The sequence below is a fragment of the Oncorhynchus mykiss genome, chromosome 6 (assembly GCF_013265735.2).
Source record: "Oncorhynchus mykiss isolate Arlee chromosome 6, USDA_OmykA_1.1, whole genome shotgun sequence".
Lineage (NCBI taxonomy): Eukaryota > Metazoa > Chordata > Actinopteri > Salmoniformes > Salmonidae > Oncorhynchus > Oncorhynchus mykiss.
In genome coordinates, this window is record NC_048570.1 from 17,645,123 (window position 1) to 17,664,348 (window position 19,226).

At 41.1% G+C, this 19,226-nt stretch overlaps 1 protein-coding gene and 1 pseudogene across 7 annotated transcripts in view; one reads left to right on the plus strand and one right to left on the minus strand.

The window, feature by feature from the left end:
* Positions 1–1,397: 1,397 nt before the first annotated feature.
* On the minus strand, positions 1,398–6,525 carry LOC110525351 (annotated as a pseudogene).
* A 5,418-nt stretch (positions 6,526–11,943) lies between these two features.
* LOC110525352 (acetyl-CoA carboxylase 2) overlaps positions 11,944–19,226 on the plus strand; it is a 58,241-nt gene continuing 50,958 nt past the window's right edge. For 3 of the 7 annotated variants that reach the window (XM_036979485.1, XM_021605386.2, XM_036979486.1), the window contains exons 1-2: positions 11,962–12,249; positions 16,593–17,251. In XM_036979485.1, coding sequence (XP_036835380.1) covers positions 16,611–17,251 — 641 coding nt within the window. In that variant the 5' untranslated portion in view covers positions 11,962–12,249; positions 16,593–16,610. Of the gene's footprint in view, positions 12,250–16,592; positions 17,252–19,226 lie in introns of all 7 variants that reach the window. The other 4 variants (XM_036979491.1, XM_036979490.1, XM_021605387.2 and 1 more) reach the window with 3 other exon arrangements.

A 19,226-nucleotide genomic window follows, 5' to 3' on the forward strand; every position in this document is an offset into this window, starting at 1 on the left:
ACGTTTAAGAAGCGGTAGATCTGTTCTATGTGAATTTGGTCTGTTCGCCCAAAAAGTTACATATTGCCACTTTAAAGATAAGTACAGGTACATAATAATAGTAGTTATCGATACTGCTCTAGAGTCTACACATTCTGGATGACGCGAAACAATGTCATCCCACTGGCTTCCTCTCTGACGCGCTCTCCTTTGCTAAACGTGATCATTGTTCTCAAAACGAGTCATTGAACATCTTACACTACAAGAACATTGCAGATTTCGTGCCGATAAAATAAAACATGTTTGAAAATACCGGGACGTCTGGTACTGCTCAAGGACGAGATCGCTAGCCTTCAGATTGCATCTCTGACCAGCTAACCTTAATTAAACGAGCGTCGGTGACGGCCGGGCGCACCGAGAAGGCAACAACATTGAGATTTTGGCTGCTCTCAAAAGCTTGTCTGGGACAGCTAAATTGCGGCCAAAAACGTGTAGTGTACACCTGGTTTAAGAGTCTATTTGACGCATCTTGTAGCATCATAAAATAATCCCCATAAACATCTGTCAATTTAAATTAGAGATATCTGCGGTGGAAGATGGTTGAGCTACAGCGGTGTTTGTCAGACCACGAGACATCCCGAAAATTGATATTCTCAAGAAAACTTCTGTAGCAACCGAACAAACTACTTTTGCTCCATGTCTGAGGTCTGTAACGCCAACTTGTCTGTAGCGTCGGAACCGTTTGGGCTACAAACTAATGCGCCACAGGACTCTTCTGTTTGAAGGTCACCTGGTACAGGTTTAGAAACTTTTATGAAAGTATGGAGGTAGTTTTGTGGCCCCCCCCCCCCCCCCCCCCAAAAAAAAAGGGTTAAATACATGTCCGAAAAAATACAATATTTTCTTGGCTTTCTATCTAGGAGATACAGGAAATACACTTCAAAGCCTGTCTGTTTTACCATTTATGAATATGATATTGAATGCGTTTCTATGGGCTATAGTAGTAAAGGGCAAATTCAATAATGTATAAAAACATGTTCTTTCTTCATACCTACAGGGGTCCTAAAATGCAAAATCAAATAGCTAAACAATCCATGGTATGACCATCTTAAAACAATTCCATATGTTAGCTTGTATAGTTTTTTTTACTGTACCTGTCTGTTTTGCTATTTATGAATGTATTATTGAATGAAATTCTTTGGACTATAGTAGTAAAGGGCAAATTCAATATTTTATACACATTTTTTGTTTTTTGTTATACCTACAGGGGTCCTAAAATTCAAAATCAAATAGCTTAATGTTTTTTTTACTGTAAAGTGTGTTGTGATTTAAAATGCGCTTGAAATATATTGATTTGATACAATGCATCTTGTTCTAATGGCAGACAGGCAGAGAGACATGACTTGCAGGACTCATCATTAGCTCATCTCCAGGGAGATCATGGCCCTGAAAGCCATCAGACCGAGAGGATAAATGGGTGAGAAGAATGTAGTCTGGGCCCAAATCAGTGCTTAAAAACCATTAAATAAAAGCTCATACTATTCCTGTGAGGCACATTAGCATCTGATTCCAGAGGGAAGAGGTACCACAGGATGTTTAGGACTGATGGGGGTTCCATATCTCAGCACTCAGCACTCAATCAATGACTTACTTACCATGGCTGGGTCAACGATAAACAGGACAGATAAATACAATTGAGAGGGTTTCAGAGAAGAAAAAAACTATGATTTCGCTTTGGAAAATGTCCAATGAAAATAGAAACTGTCAGTTGTGTCATTTACAAAAAAGATTGATTGACAAAAATATTAAGACAAAAAAAAAACCTTGACAATAGTACTATATTTGTTGTCATCAATGAGATTTCCTATACAAAGGCAAAACACATCATATCTACAATTTTGGCTGGAGACTAGTAAAGACTGGAAAGTTGATTGACGCGATTGGCAACTCATTTACGTTTACAGTACATGGGTGGTCAAGAAATGTCGTTTATATGTTGTTTTTACAGCTACTGTATAGAAAATCATAGAGGAATAAAGATGCATGATCATAATTTCTTGTCACATCAAAGATAGATTGTCTCAAAGTTAGCAATATGCCCATCCTGTCCATTCAGCCTTCAATCAATGCTTTTTTTGTCTGCCCAATGCAATCGTGAAGTAGTCAAGATTTTGGCTCATGAGACTGCTCTGAAAATAATCTTAATCACCAAATATTTTTAAAATATCAAGTTTGAGAGGAGTAAAACAGTGAGCTAACATTCCCTTTTTATCTATGCATTGTAGGCAGGCACACATTATTTGAGCTATACAGGTCCCGTTTTGGCTGTGTGTAAAACCCCCTCCATGATGTAGGCTACGTGTCCATGCCCATTATGCAACGAGAGATGATATTTAGAAGTTATCTGTAACCTGTAAAAGTTGCTTATTTTCCAGTTTCACATGTTCCAAACCCAAGCCCTCCTTTAGGCCTACAATAAGGCTGGTTCAACAGCAATGCGTGTCTTTTATCCAGGCAATTTTATGGCATCATTACATTTGACATGTATTTGTTGTTGTTTAATTATATTACAACTAAACTTATTAGAATTATTCACCTCAGCGGCGACCCGTCATTCAAGGCATGGTATTTTGGCATTCATTCGTGTCACATATCAGTTTGAAAACAATGTAAAAATATCTATATATCATTGAGTTAATAAAGCCGCATACAAACATGGTCACTTTTTTGTTTTCTTGAGTAAGGCAGCTCCAAAATGCAGGTGTTTCAGCCTAGCGCAGTGCTTTCTGTGGTGGTGGGGGAACCAGCAAAAAATATGGAGCGTTACGCCGTGATTGGCTCAGTGTTCTGTTATTCATGGGGACACTACGTCACGCCAAATCTAAGGGTAGACAGAAAATTCTAGACCCTTGGGTGCTGCCATATAGCGACATTAGAAGTGCCCATCCAAGAAGGCTCAAGGTCATTGCCCCTGAACAGGCAGTTAATCCAATGTTCCTAGGCCGTCATTGAAAATAAGAATTTGTTCTTAACTGACTTGCCTAGTTAAATAAAGGTAAAAAAAAGAAGAAAAAAACAAATTGGTCACAGATAAAATGACGTCAAATCACGTTATATCTACAGTAGCTTTGATTTAACTGACGTCAACATCATACTTCAAAAAATGATAGCAGTCATCATCATCATGAATCAACTGAAAACAACTGTTTACTCGAAACTGCAAAATCTGAATTTAGAGAGTTCAAGACAACTGGGAACTCGGGAAAAACAAGCTACATGACGTCAACATGATTCAACTTTTTTTTTTTCTCAAGTTCTCAGTTGTCTTGAAAGCACCATAAATCCAGAGAATGCCAGACTTTGATGAAAAAGTTTGATGACAAAATTTGACCACGACGAAGGATCGCTGCGTCACACTCCTGTTTTAAGTGAGCACAGTACAGAGTCCAAAAATGTCTTGTATGCTGCTGCATAAATTATGTAATATGCCTGGGAGATAGTATTACTTTCTTAGCTACAGTATACATAAGTTTATGTTGTGTAATAAGCTGTTAGTAGCCCATGTGCCTCACCCTAACAATTTTGTCTATTTTCACCTCTTAATTTTGCCTACTATTCTGAATTGGTACTTGAAATTATATAAATAGAAATGTAAGCTGTAGCGTTTCACTCACCTGTGCCACTGAGGGATCCTTGCAAAGGTCAACATCGCAGCAGGTTGTAGTGGTGGCAGATGACCTCGGGCAGGAAGTAGGAGTTTCAGGGGTGTCCTCCGAAAACTCACACACGTCCACCAGGCTCAGCAGGTCCCTCTTTAGCTTATTCACCATGTTGGCGTCCAGGGAGAGCACCTATAGGGGAGGGTTGTATTCATTAGGCATGAAACAGAAGAAAACAGAACTGAAATGCTAACACTAGTGTATATGACACTGGGGTGTATTCACTAGGCACATAACGGAAGCAAACGGGCCGGGACTACCTGAACTTGTCCAATAACAAACACTAATTTTCACTGCAAAACTTTGACATTACGGTGTGACTCGTGTTCCCAGTCACTGACGTGGCAGACGTATTTGATGAACTCCAGGGCTGGGTTTCTGAGTGGCAGGTGGGAGCCGGGCAGTAGAGCTCTGCTACCCGACACCGACTGGCCCCGACATTATACATCAAGTTAGGGCTACATTTATCACCAACATTTTGAAGCTGAGCCATTTGCTTGTAGTCTTGTTATCACCAACCTCAGTGAGTCACAGCTGTGTAGTCATGTGGGTCACGCGTCAGCCATGCTAATTTGCCTGTTCTCTGCTGTGCAGTACAGCCATATCTGACTAAGATCATAACATGGTGTCAGAAGTGCTTCAACCACATCAAAAGAAAGAGACAGCGAGCTGCCTGGGTGCAGGGAGTCAGTGACTGACAGAGAATAGCAGCTAATGGGTTTACTAATCGAGTAAGTTATTTTTGATTTCGGGCAGAGCCGGGCTTTAAATTTGGCAGAAGCAATCAGGCCTGGGTAGGGTAGGGCCTGAATGTAACAGGAATGGGTTGGGTTTAAAATGCATGCCCGTGCATGGCTCTATGGGGAAGGACTGGGAACATCTCTGAGGGCTGGGTCACAGTCCGGGTGCCTGTCACCAGTAGCGTAAAGTACTTAAGTAAAAACTCATTATATTTTGAATACTTAGCAGGACAGAAAATGGTCCAATTCACATACTTATCAAGAGAACAACCCTGGTCATCCCCACTGCCTCTGATTTGACGGACTCACTAAACACAAATGCTTCACTTGTAAATGATGTCCGAGTGTTGGTGTGCCCCTGGCAATCCGCAAATAGAAGAAGAAAAAAAACACATGAAAATTGTGTCGTCTGATTTGCGTAATATAAGGAATTAGAAATTATTCATGCTTTTACTTTTGATATTCAAGTATATTTCAAAGGAAATCCTTTTAGTCTTTTACTCAAGTAGCATTTTACTGGGTGACTCTCTTTTACTTGAGTCATTTTAAATTAAAGGTATTTTTACTTTTACTCAAGTATGACAATTAGGTACCTTTTCCACCACTACCAGTCACCTTCTTCTGGATCTTCTGGGTGATGCTGAAGAAGTTCTGGGTCAGGATGCTTGACACATACTCCTGAGAGAAGGAGATCATACCTGTGGGGGTCGGAGGAGTGTCATGGAATTATTGTAATCAAAAGGAGAGACTTTTACATTTCTTCAAAACAAGTCAAGTTTATTATTTAATTACTGCAGTAATGGAGTTTGTCACGAGGGGATTCACAGAGTTCAAGTAACAGACATCTCAACATCAATTGTTCAGAGACTGCGTGAATCAGGCTTTCATGGTCGAATTGCTGCAAAGAAACGACTACTAAAGGACACCAATAGGAAGAAGAGACTTGCTTGGGCCAAGAAACATGAGCAATGGACAATTGACCAGTGGAAATCTATGTCCTTTGGTCTGATGAGACCAATGTTGAGATTTCTGGTTCCAACGGCAGTGTCTTTGTGAGGTGCAAAGCTGTCATCAAGGCAAAAGAAGAAGAATCTAAAATTGTAAATATATTTAGATTTGTTTAACACTATTTTGGTTACTACATGATTCCATATGTGTTATTTCATAGTTTTAAAAAGAAAAAAAAATGTTGAATGAGTAGGTTTGTCCAAACTTTTGACTGGTACTGTACCTTGTGGCTTTGTGGTACCGCTCTCTCATTACTTACCGGGAAGAGCGCTGGAGTCTCCTGCTGCTTGCTGGGAAGCCTGCCCTGCTCCCCCGCCTCTTAATGGGTGTGGTTCCTGGGGCATTACTTATTTTCTTCACTCGCATGCCGTGGTCAACGGCAGCGATGTAGGCTAAGAGGAAACAGAGGAGACATGATAAAAGGATGGATGGATTTGTGCAGGAAATCAGGGAGCTGTGCCCAAGCACCCCCTCCAAATTCCTAATGGATCACTGTACACACTGTACACATGATATGATAACAGACGGTCATGAGGAAGTATTTCTGACAGGAGGCAGTCTGGGCCAGACACTGCATGATGTTCCAGCTGCTCTCCATCAGCTCCTCCACCTCATCCATGTCTCCAGCGCCAGCTCCAGCGCCATCCTCCCCCTCATCGTCAGCTTCCTCCTCGTCCTCACTGCTCTCCTCTTCCTCTCCACCCCCATTTCCCTTCTTCTAGGCTGTCCCGTTCTGAAAGTTAATGCAGGTGGTGTGTCATTTTTACCCCAGCCTTTTTCATTGGTTATGAGAAATGGGAAACACATACACACATTGTTTAAAAGCAGGTCCAGTAGAACTAGAATGTACCTCTCCATACAGGACACTGGAGGGCAGCTTTCTCTCCACTCTTCCATAATTTGATCAGATGCATCCACATAAGGATCTCCCAGCAGTGGGAGAAGGAGTTGTTTTTTGTTTTGGTCAGATAAAGTAAAAAATAAATAATTAAAACAAAATCTTGCCTACTAATTTATGGTCAGTGCTTGTTCCCTTTACCGGACGACGCTAGGCCAATTGTGCGTCACCCCACGGACATCCCGGTCGCGGCCGATGATTTAGCTCTAACCCTTATTTATTAATTCAAGCATCCATCACAGGGCTTGCCATCACACAGCCACCATGCATCACTGATTTCTATTTTACATGTATTTATTTTAACCCCTTTTTCTCCCCAATTTCGTGGTATCCAATTGTTTTTAGTAGCTACTATCTTGTCTCATCGCTACAACTTCTGTACGGGCTCGGGAGAGACGAAGGTTGAAAGTCCGATACACAACCCAAGCCGCATCCAACCCGATACACAACTTAACACAGAACGCTCCAACCAGGAAGCCAGCCGCACCAATGTGTCGGAGGAAACACCGTGCACCTGGCAACCTTGGTTAGCGCACACTGCGCCCAGCACGCCACAGGAGTCACTGGTGCGCGATGAGACAAGGATATCCCTATCGGCCAAGCCCTACCTAACTCGGACGACGCTAGGCCAATTGTGCGTCGCCGCACGGACCTCCGGGTCGCGGCCGGTTACAACAGAGCCTGGGCGCAAACCCAGGGTCTCTGGTGGCACAGCTGGCGCTGCAGTACAGCGCCCTTAACCACTGCACGACCCGGGAGGCGCATCACTGATTTATAAGCAATATTTGTTTATTAGTCAAAAATATTGTTTTCTTATGTTCAGTAATTGGCTTTGATATTTCCATAGCCAGCATATATGTTATAAAACAGCAACGTTCTAGAGGGATAGTAGTACATGAGGCGGGGAGCAACGTAATCGATGGCGTCCTTTATCCATCTCTTCTTGGTGAGCAGCAGGATGCGGTTAAAGTCCCCCTACACCACGGTCGAGGTAGGTAGGTAGTCCAACTGAACTGACCACACCAGACAGAGACAACAGAAAGAGAGAAAATAGTGAAAGAGAGGAGAGAGAGACTGACAGAGATTGCGAGAGATATTTGATTTTATTAGGATCTCTTTTAGTCCTCATTTGGACTAATCTTCCAAGAGTCCTTTAAACATTAAAATACAATTTATAATAGGATCATATTTTCAGATATAACACACTGTTACCAACAGACATAATACGCTAACATATTGACCAGATAAATACTCAGTCTAAAAAGATAGATAGGTTCCTTCATCTACCATAGTCCTGCACAACCTTCCAATGCACTATATTTAAAAGGCCCTAAAGTCCTGTTTGAATGCATATATTGAAAGGTTTCTGGTTTGCACAGATAAATTACTCAATGTCTTTATTGCTCTGAAGCGAAATGTTCTTTTGCTAGGAATGGTGGACAATCCATTCCTAGTATTGACTGAATATCTGGTCTCTTACCAACTGAATATTGTTGTGAATGGAGTTTGACTGTTTTAAATGGTGGACACTGTGAAATAAAATAAGCATGTTTTTTAAAATGATCTTTTTGATTGATGACCAACCAAGAGCATTGTGCATGACTACAACATAATAACCAAATATCCACCTTAAAAAAAATCCTTGCTACTTTGTTCTGTGCAATCTGCTGCCTCCTAATTTTACAAAGACTGAGGGAGATAGAGACAGAGAGACAGCAAGACAGAAACAGAGGTAGAGAGAACGACAAAGACAGAGAGCGAGAGAGACAGAAGAGAATAGGCAGCCTGGTCAACAGAGTAGCAGAGACGGCCTCTGAGTGGTTCCCCAACTCCCACATCACCACCGTCGTCAGAGGACAGGAGAACCCTGTAGGATTGAGTTAGATTAAACAGCTCCTCCAATACATCTGTACTAAACACACACACACACACACACACACACACACACACACACACACACACACACTGTACTAAAAGTTTACTTGTTCTATGAAACAGAAAAAAATTGGCTGTTATCCTGTTTATCTCAATCTTAACAACTTAGTAGTTACTGTATTTCTGACTGTTATTCTTTCTTTTTGCAACATGAAATCACTATTAGTTAGCATGTGGAACATTCAGGGCCTAAACTCATCAACCTTTGGACTGAAGAGTTCAGCACTGGAGTTCAACAAAAATCTTAAAGATGTTGATGTCATCATTCTGCAGGAGACATGGTGTAAGGCTGAAATTGTCACTTACTGTCCCACAGGCTACAGAGAGGTAATCACAGAAATACAGCTCTGTCAATAGAGGCAGAGACTCTGGATGATTGATCATTTGGTACAAAACCCAAAATCTAATTGATCCCCTCAAAATGAGTAAATATCACATTTGGTTAAAACTGAAAAAATAACTTGAACTGACAGAAAAATATGTGTTCCTTTGAACTATATACAACCCCCTCAGAATCCCCATATTACTCAGAGATCTTCCCCACCCTTGAGGAAGAGATGTGCCATTTATAAGCCCAGAGAAATGTGCTCATCTGTGGGGACACAAATGCGTGCACAGGAACACTACCTGATCTAATGACCACAAGAGGGGACAGCTTTATTACAGGCCATACTGTTTCTAACTCCCCCATATAAACAACAGTGACAGCCCCATCAACAAAAACAGAAGGGAACTGTTTCAGCTCTGTCGAAGCCTGGGTCTGTACTTTGTCAATGGTAGGTTACGGGGGGACTCTTTGGAGAGATTCACCCATTGCTCACCTCTAAACCACAGCACAGTAGACTATATGATTACAGACATTGATCCTTTCTCTCTCAGCTCAGTCACTGTCAAGCCACTAACACCTCCGTCTGATCACAGCCAAATTACATTGCTCCTCCTAAGAACAGACATGGAAACAACTACACATTCACAGCCCAGTAAGCTGTACAACATCAGAAATTCATACAGATGGGCCCAAAACAGCACAGAAGAATACAAGAAAGCAACCTGTAACCAAAATGTCCAAACACTCTTATATAACTTTCTGGATAGCACATTCACTCACAGTAAAGAAGGCATCAATCTAGCAGTAAAAAACATCAACTACATATTCAGGCAAGCGGCAAAAGTGAATTTTTTTATTATTTTTTTAAAGACCACAGATGACAACTGGTTTGATGCAGATTGTAAAATTATAAGGAAAAAGCTTAGAACACTATCCAACCAAAAGCGCAGAGACCCAAATAATGGTGAATTACGCCTTCATTACTGTGAGACTTTAAAGCTATATAAAAACATACACTCAGAACCAAACAAGCACAGTACAACAGCACAGTACAACAGCACAGTACAACAGCACAGTACAACAGCAAGCAGCTGACACTAATTGAGGAGTCAATAAACACAAACAACTTCTGGCAAAATTTGTAAAATATAAAATAAAACATCTAAACAAGAAGAATTGGCGATACAAAATGGTGACATATGGACAACCCATTTTAAAACAAATGCAGAATAATGCCAAAATCATGAGGAGTTGAAAAGATTGGAAAAAGCTATAAAGGACAATCAAAATCCACTGGACTCCTCAATTACTGACCAGGAGCACTGTAAGAAACTTCAGGCCCTCAAATTTAAAAAAGCATACTAAATGAGATGCTCAAACTCACTAGTGCAAAATTTCAATTGGCTATATTAAAACTGTTTAATTTGATCCTGAGTGTAGGTTATTTCCTTGACATTTGGAATCAAGGACTCATAACCCAAATCTTTAAGAACGGAGACAAATTTGTCCCTAACAATTACAGAGGCATTTGTGTGAACAGTAACCTGGGGAAGGTTTTCTGTAAATGTAAGCGTTCTAAACTTCCTTAATAAGCACAATGTCTTGAGTAAAAGCCAAATTGGATTTATACAGAAACATCGCACGACTGATCATATTTACACCCAACACACCCTGATAGATCAACATGTCCACCAAAATAATACGTTTGCTTATTCCAAAAAGCATTTAAAATCAAATCAACGTTTGTCACGTGCGCCGAATACAACAGGTGTAGGTAGACCTTAAAGTGAAATGCTTACTTACAGGCTCTCATCAATAGTGGAAAAAAGGTATTAGGTGAACAATAGGTAAGTAAAGAAATAAAAACAACAGTAAAAAGACAGTGAAAAATAACAGTAGTGAGGCTATAAAAGTAGCGAGGCTACATACAGACACAGGTTAGTCGGCCTGATTGAGGTAGTATGTACATGTAGATAGATATTAGAGGTCGACCGATTATGATTTTTCAACGCTGATACCGATATCGATTATTGGAGGACCAAAAAAGCCGATACCGATTAATCGGCAGGCATATATTAATAATATTTAACATAAGTAGACATGCCCTCATAATTGAATGTAGCACATATAAAGCACCCACAAGCTACCGCTGGCTTAATACACAATCAATGCGGGATGAATGAGTGAAGAATTTCCAGCCAAGGGTGGTCCATTTAAAAATCATTCCTTCCTCGCCCTGCAAGTGTATACTCATTAGACATCATCAGAAGCGTCCACTTCATTTGAGGGCTGAGAGGATAGGGTGTGTCTTGTGTTTGGACCGTAACCATTCTCTTGCACGCTCTTCTTCAAGGTTTTATACGTATAAGTATATTGCTGCCACCTACTGAATTGGCAGTTTATCAGCCTACTATTCTGTATTATGAATTAATTACCTCAGTAGTGAAGGCCTAGACACGTCACAGAAATACAATCAATTGCAAGTCAAAGTGTGATTGGTTCATTCCACTGCCATTCAAATTCTGCTATAATTGCAGTGGAATGGCAGAGGCCTTCTGTCCAGCTTCTGACGGCCTAGCCAATGGCTGGCTGAGCTAGCTAGGTTTTTCTACCCAGAGACCACCAAAGACACTCCTGATTGGATGTCGCTACCCAAACCGTATCTAAACATATACATTTAAAATTACAACTTGAATAGGGTAGGAATGCCCAAAGGATCCCATATAGCAAGAACCATTTTAAATATAGCAACTGATGCAGCCAGCACACTACGCTCAGGCCGAGGAGTAGGGTTGCAACCTAGGGTAGATCCTTGCGTTCTGACCTCATAAGCACCCAAACTAACGATTAAAGTAAGCTTGCTACTTGCACACACAAATGATAGAACACCTCACTGACTATTTTACTCGCCCTAGAATAGCTGGTTAGGCTATTTCCATGTTATCTAGAGCGTTAGTGACCTACTTCGCTGCTTGCAACAATTTAATTACGTTCTTTTGTAGACGTTTACTGACACCGGCCATATTCATCGTGTGTTGAGCGTTTGTAAATCCGTCAGTGATCTGCGCTCTGGCACATTCAGACGAGAGTGTCAGAGTGAATTTACATACGCACCAGTGGACAACTTCAGACATAATGCCCCTGACTCGCTCATAATTTGATTGATTTTTGGACATATTATTTTGCCAAACAAGGGTTTTAATTAGTCACTAATGACAACTTCACATCGAACTGGCACTGCTGTAGTTACTTGCAATGATATATTAAACGCTTTCATAGGTGGTGAGTAGCGCCTCTCAAGACTATTTTAACGTCAACCCCAAACTATTTTGAGCAGCATTCCACCTCATTCATACATGTTGCTTCATCAATAACAATCGCAACCCGAAATTGAGATTTGATAGGCCACTCACTGGAAGAAGGATATTCTTGTCAAATACATTAATCACAGCAACGTGATGTATGCTCTTTTCGCTCAGAATTCCGGGTACAAAATATTTTTTAAGCAATACGATGTTTGAACTTTGTAACCCATCGACGTTACTTACTAGCGTTCAACAAGGGCGTACACCCCTGTTTATCTGGTGCACACGTGTGGCCACCATAGACATTGTAACCATCACCACGCGCAGCACGGTAGAGGTAAGCCTACGACTAATTAGTTAATTTAGGCGTTAACTACATTTACTAACGGAACTAACCTCGGTCATTTTCACTGCCAAGTTATCATAGTAATGTGTACTACATATTACTGCATTTGGGAGTTTAAACGTGTTCAGTTCCACGAATATCCATCCACATTGTAGAATTGCCCCTGAAATGTTTTAGGCTAATTCCAGAGAGATTGATAGACTACTGTTATCATTGTCTGAGATGGCTAGTACTTTTGTAGATTACCCTATCAGAAATACTGATGAGCGGGTTATCTCTTTTGACCTAGTCTATTTGATGTTTAACAAACGTATTAGTAAACTATTTAATGGTCATACATGTTTGTGCTCACTGCTCAGCCATCTACTCAAGCATGTTGGAGAAATGGCCCTCCACCATTCTGAGCCAGGTTCACTTTGAAAGTAAAACTTGGCAGAGAAGATTATGCCTTTTTGTGGGAACGTGAGGGTAGCAAGGATGTCTTGCTTTAAGGATTTTGTATGCTGATATGGTATCATTTTGCTTCCTCCCTATACCAATCTTGTTTAGGCCAGCGGATCTCAAAGTGGGGTCTGCGGTTGAGGTACTGTAGGGGGTCTGCGGACAGCTCTATTTATATATATAGAGAAAGAAATAATTGTGTATATATATATATATATATATATAAACCAAATTACATTTAAAAAAAATGGCCAGGCTTCCTGAGTGGCGTAGCGGTCTAAGGCACTGCATCGCAGTACTTGAGGCGTCATTACAACCCCTGGTTCGATTCCAGACTGTGTCACAGTTGGCTGTGACCGGGAGACACATGAGGCGGTGCACAATTGGCCCAGCGTCATCCGGGTTAGGGGAGGGATTGGCTGGCTGTGATTTTCTTGTCCCATTGCGCTCTAGTGACTCCTTGTGGTGGGCCGGGCGCCTGCAAGCTGATCTCGGTCGCCAGCTGAACAGTGTTTCCTTGGTGCGGCTGTCTTCCGGGTTAAGCGAGCAGGGTGTCGAGAAGCAGTGCGGCTTGGCAGGGTCATGTTTTGGAGGATGCATGGCTTTCGACCTTCACCTCTCCTGAGTCAGTATGGGAATTGCAGTGATGGGACAAGTCTGTAACTACCAATTGGGGAGAAAAAGGGGTTATAACATTCTATTAAACAAAAAATTCAACTAATTTTGGCCAAGGTGGAAGAATTTTAGAGGGTGTAATACAATACAACATATTATTATAAATCTACTATGTATGTTCTTAACCCTGGGCAACATGGACCTGGCAGGCTCAAAGGGATACTGGGTATCCACAGTACTTTAACTCACCAATTATACATTTTTCAACTAACTACCTATATTCGCCCCCAATTATTATTATTTTTAAAACTTTTTTTCATTTTCTTTTCTTAGATGCACTGTAATTTAAGCTTTAAAACTGTAGTTTATCTCCTCATGGCAAAATATGTAGAATTGCAGGATATTAGCTTTAAAGCTGCAACAACAAAAAATCTCTCTGCCCTATGATAATGTATAGAACTGCAGGAAAATTGCTTGAAAACTGTAACATTTTCTCTCCTTTAAAATGTTTATTCCCAGACCCCAAGACTTGGTTCATCCAGCCATGCACTGCCGAAGTCATAGATAACAAATAGCATACAAGGAGATTTACTAACCCAAGTTGTTCTGATTATGAGAGGTCTCTGATGAATTTGCTATCACAAAAGGGGTCCCCGGCCCCAAAAAGTTTGAGAACCCCTGGTTTAGGCAATATGACCTGCTTGCCTGCCTGTCCCAGGTACTAACTACCTTTAGCGCCTATTGATGAAGGTCCGGGGTACTTCTGTTAAGAGCTCTGACGCTCAATCTAACTGTGGACACGCATCGCTTGCAGTACGGTTTTGGAAACATTAGTAACATATCTTCCATATCAGCGAGAAATCATTAAAAAAGGCGAAATAGTACACCTTTCATAGGGTTAGTGTTCCTACACAGCCATATCCCCATGTTACAGCACGTGTTTACGGAAGACTGAGGCGGCCACCTGTGATAATTAGCTATCTAGCATTCTACGAACACCTGTGTAATGGAAGAAGGTGGAAGAAGGTTGACAGAAACGTGTTTGAACTGCAAGTTTATATTTTATATTTGTGAAATTATTTTGATGTGATATGAAGGCAGCGGTGAAAGTAGATTTTTTACCAGTATGGGACACCTAAGCACGGGCACTTTTTATTTATTTATAGCCTAGGTGTAATCATAGAATCCCTATTTATATCATATGATCTCTGTGGGCCCGGTAGCCTCGGCCTAGTAAATATTTATATTAGTTTCAACATTCATTAACTTTTTAATGTGGCATAAGCACAACCAGTCATAATGTTTTCATCTGATTGTTTGACAATCACTTCAGGAAGGCACTCCTGTAGACTAAACGCAAAATAATTTCATCATTCAAACAGTGAACTGTGCACCTGCAATTTGATGAATGCTGTCTGTTACAAAACAACTACATGTATTGTAATAACATTCTGCAATTGTCATTAGGCCTACACTTGAAGCCTGAATTGATGCTTCCACAGTTGTCCACCCGTCCCTAAGTCACAGCCACTCATCTTTTCTTGGCACTTTGTGTTAAAATGTGATAGGTTCATGTTTTCCTGGTATGGCGTACCCCCACTATTTATTTTGCCGGGATGCCATATCGGCTTACTTCCACCCCTGTATGAAAGTAAAGGGCTTTATGTTTATAGAACCGTATCTCAACTCCCGTTTAGATGGAGTATTTGGCTGTTTTGGCTGTCTACCTCTGAAAATAACATAAAAGGTCCTTGGATCTTAAGGAGTAATTCTTGGGCTTGTCCCTCCCCCTCCACATTTTATTCCCTCACTGTTGACCTTTCCTCCATGTGCCACAACGACAGATGTTAGCTGTGTTTGTATGAATGAAACCCACTCAGCTCTCTCTCTCGTCAGCTGCCAGAGTAAGGTTGTCACAAAGTAGTAGTGAAGGAATAGCCTACTCACTAGCCTAGTCCCTAAAAACACAGCAAAAGTTTTCGCAACTGAAAACCCATTTGGGTTGTTCATTTACAGGCTACCTTGTGCACTGCCATAACAGGCATGTTTATTTGCCTGCTTGTAGTTTACATTCCTGTTTGTCTGGGCTTTCAGAGACTGTCCTTATGAGGTAGAAGTTGCCTCTAACCACAGATCTGGGATCAGATTACCTTACTGCCTGACTGTAAATATTAGCGGGGGATAAAGAAGACATCTAACCCTTGAACAGTCATTGGGGTCAACCTCCACATAGTCTGTTCGCTCAGTGTAGGGTTGGGAAAGCATTTCCCCATCTCAGATTGTGCTGAAATGGTTTCTGCTAGAAAAAGTTAAGATTAGCATTCCCACACCAACAAAAAGTATACAGTATCAGTTGTCTATGTCTGACAAGTAGTATGGAGCTGTGGCTTGGAGTAAGCCTATTGTGTTTTCATCCTTTGTAATGTATTACCTGTGATTTTTATTTTTTCCTCTGTTCAGAGAAATTAGCCATTGAAGTCGCTTGCATTATTTACCATAAATGAGTGAAAGTACCAGGTTATCCCCACTAGATGCCACTGTTCCTGCTACTGCCACAAACTTGTATCAATTTGGCTGGACTCTTGTGTTTATTAAATGGATCAGAACATTTTCTTTGCAACTTTGGTTACAAAAGCAATAGCATTTGCTCATGATAAAATACATTGTGTGGTCATCCTCACAATTTAAGCCAGTCCTCCATGAAAGCAATTCAGAACAGGGAAAAAAATTACATCACCAGATTCAGGAGGAATACATGAAATAGAATGAAAAAGCAATACTCCAAGCCGCAGCTCCATACTACTTGTTAGACATAGGGAACTGATACTGTATACTGGTTGTTGAGGTGGGTTTGGTGTGGGGGGTCTGTGGGTGGCTTTCGTTGGATTCCTCATGTGTTACTCAATGGTAGGAAGAAGTTTGGTCCAAATCAGATGTTGGGTACAATATTTATTGAATATTATTTGAATCCAATGAATCAAAAGGGCCAATTTGGGTGCAGTCAATTAGCTTAATATCTCAAAAATAAACAAAATGTTACAGAAACAATTTAAGAACAATTTGTGATGGTGGGTGTCATGGCTTGCTCAAATGACATTGAACGACTCTGAATAGATTTTATACAAGGTGTTTTTCTTCAATGGAAACGGTTGCTTGTGCACTTTACTGAATTCCTTATGAGGCAGTCGCAAAATTCATTTGAATCCATATTTATTTTCTAATGATAAAAGTTGGTACAGTCAGGAAATAAGTATCATACATCTATTTTTATTTTGCAGTTTCAAGAGGATGTCTGAATGATCCCACTTCTACTCTTGGGATTACTACTGATATTGTGGCTATTCTGGATGATTAAGGTCAAGCAGATGCTGGAGAAAGGGGGGGAAATAGTGACTGGCTGTGAAACCCCTGCAGCTGCAGCACAGGAGGAGATGCAAGCGGCCGATAGATCCGCTGTGGCTGCACACACCCCTGCTCCACCCCCTACTAAACAATCCACACCCATGGGTCTTGCAGCATCTACCTCAACAGATAGCGGGGACAACCGTCCCCTAACCCACATTGACCCCACTGTCGGTCCCATGCTACCCAGGGCAGGGGGTTCCCAAGCTCCTCAGGCCTCTTCGGAGGAAATGAAGCACACACAGCCATCCCTTCACTTCGTTGTCCCTCAGCCTCCCAGTAGAACGAACAGGCCCAAACTCATCTCAGGCCTAGAAGCTCGACAAGCGCGCCCCAAGTTCATCCTGGGGGCATCGGAGGACAATTCTTCAGATGAAGATCTACCTTTGACCATGAAACCCCCTACAGGTTTTGGTTCCTCTCAGGCAGCGGCCACCTCCTGCCTACGACAAACCGTATCAGCAACCTCAACCACCTTCTCCCCCCCACAGCAAGTTACATCAGTAACATCAACCCCTACCTCCCATGGCATGAGGTAGGCCATAGCATGTTGTGCAACTTCTTTTAAGTTAACTTAATTTTCATATTACACTGAACAAGAATATGAACGCAACATGCAAAGTGTTTGTCCCGTGTTTCATGAGCTGAAATAAAAGATCTCAGAAAAAGCTTATTTCTCCCAAATGTTGTGCACAAATTTGTTTACATCTGTTATTGAGCATTTGTCCTTTGCCAAGATAATCCATCCACCTTACGGTGTGGCATATCAAGAGGCTGATTAAATAGCATGATCATTATGCAGGTCCACCTTGTGCTGGGGACAATAAAAGGCCACTCTAAAATGTGCAGTTTTGTCACACAATACAATGCCACAAATGTCTCAAGTTGAGGGAGCATGCAATTGGCATGCTGACTGAAGGAATGTCTACCAGAGATGTTGCCAGATAATTGAATGTTAATTTCTCTACCATAAGCCACCTCCAATGTTGTTTTAGAGAATTTGGCAGTACGTCCAACCGTCCTCATTCCTGCAGTCAGCATGCCAATTGCACCTGTGTAATTATCATGCTGTTTATTCAGCTTCTTGATATGCCACACCTGTTAGGTGGATGGAATATCTTGGCAAAGGAGAAATGCTCACTAACATGAGCTCATGAAATGTGTCCAACATGTAACATGTTGCGTTTTATATTTTTGTTCAGTATAGAATAAACAGGTTTAGACGTCATCGTTTTCTCTACTCCGATGACATTGGAATTGTATTTAGTTCAGAACGTGTTGATAGTGAATGCAAGTGCTTGCTCCATCAACTCAGTGTTAAGAATCAATTAATCATTCAGCAGATTAGCTCGTGATTTGTGAGGCTGCCTGTCAGTGCAGTAGTCTATGGGTATCAACAGAGTGCGCTGTTGTCCAAAAGGCTAGACCAATTTTTGGCCAGGCCGGAGGCAAACTTGCCAGCCACATTGGTATTATTGCTGCCCCATGCGGTATCCACACAACCAGCTGCCTATGATCACCTGACCACAGCATGCATGCTGACAGTAACTTGTGTTATTGTCGCATGCCTCACCTCTGCACTTTTAATGGAACAAGTGTCGTTGACTTTGAGAACCAGGGTCTGAGTCCCAGGAGGGCACACAACAACATATTGTATGTGTGCTTGACAAATGTTTCTACATCCCTTGGAAGTTCTCTGCAAATACATTTGACTTGCTGTATGTTGCCTTTAGGCATAGAGCATGAGGCGCTATTGTTGATCTTTTTTTGGTGACATCACAATGGATATCTCAGGTAGTTGGTCAGCTGAGCATATCTACGTCTACTTGACAGGTTCAGTTGGCTTTGAATGCCACAGTCCACTCTCAGCCAAGTTTTGAAAAGCTTGTTTGTTTGAGCCACATGTGCAGTAATCACCACAGAGGTAAAACTGAAAGGGGAGAGAGGTAAGCTAATACATGGAAAGCTTTCAGGAATTATAGTTTTTCCACATTGTGAAGTAGCAAAGGCCTATGAGTAGCACTGACTGACATGATGCCACTGTGTAGGCCTAGACATAACACCTACCAATTATGTTTTGACCATTTCAGTCAGTTTGCTACATGGAAGGATTAGCCTCCCACGTTTTTGTTTACGATATGCTAGAAGGTTACCATAAGCTATAGTTTGGTGGTTTGTGAAGGGACAAGTTAGTTGTATTTAACTTTAATGAGAACTTGATACATCCAGTCTGTGTGTGTGTGAATGTGATTTTGTATGCGTGTGTGTAAGAGATCAGATAAGATTGTCAAACACGTCTACACACCAGATCAGGGTTCAAATACTATTTAGGGTATTTCAAAGACATTTGAAAGTAAATATTTCAATTTGTTTTATTTTTAGTAGTAAATTGGAATGTGTTTGGAAATACGCAAATACACTGACTCATACACTATGTATTTTAGTATTAGAAAATATTTTTAAATAGTAGGCTAATTTTTGGGAATTATTAGAAAATGCTTTCAAAAACT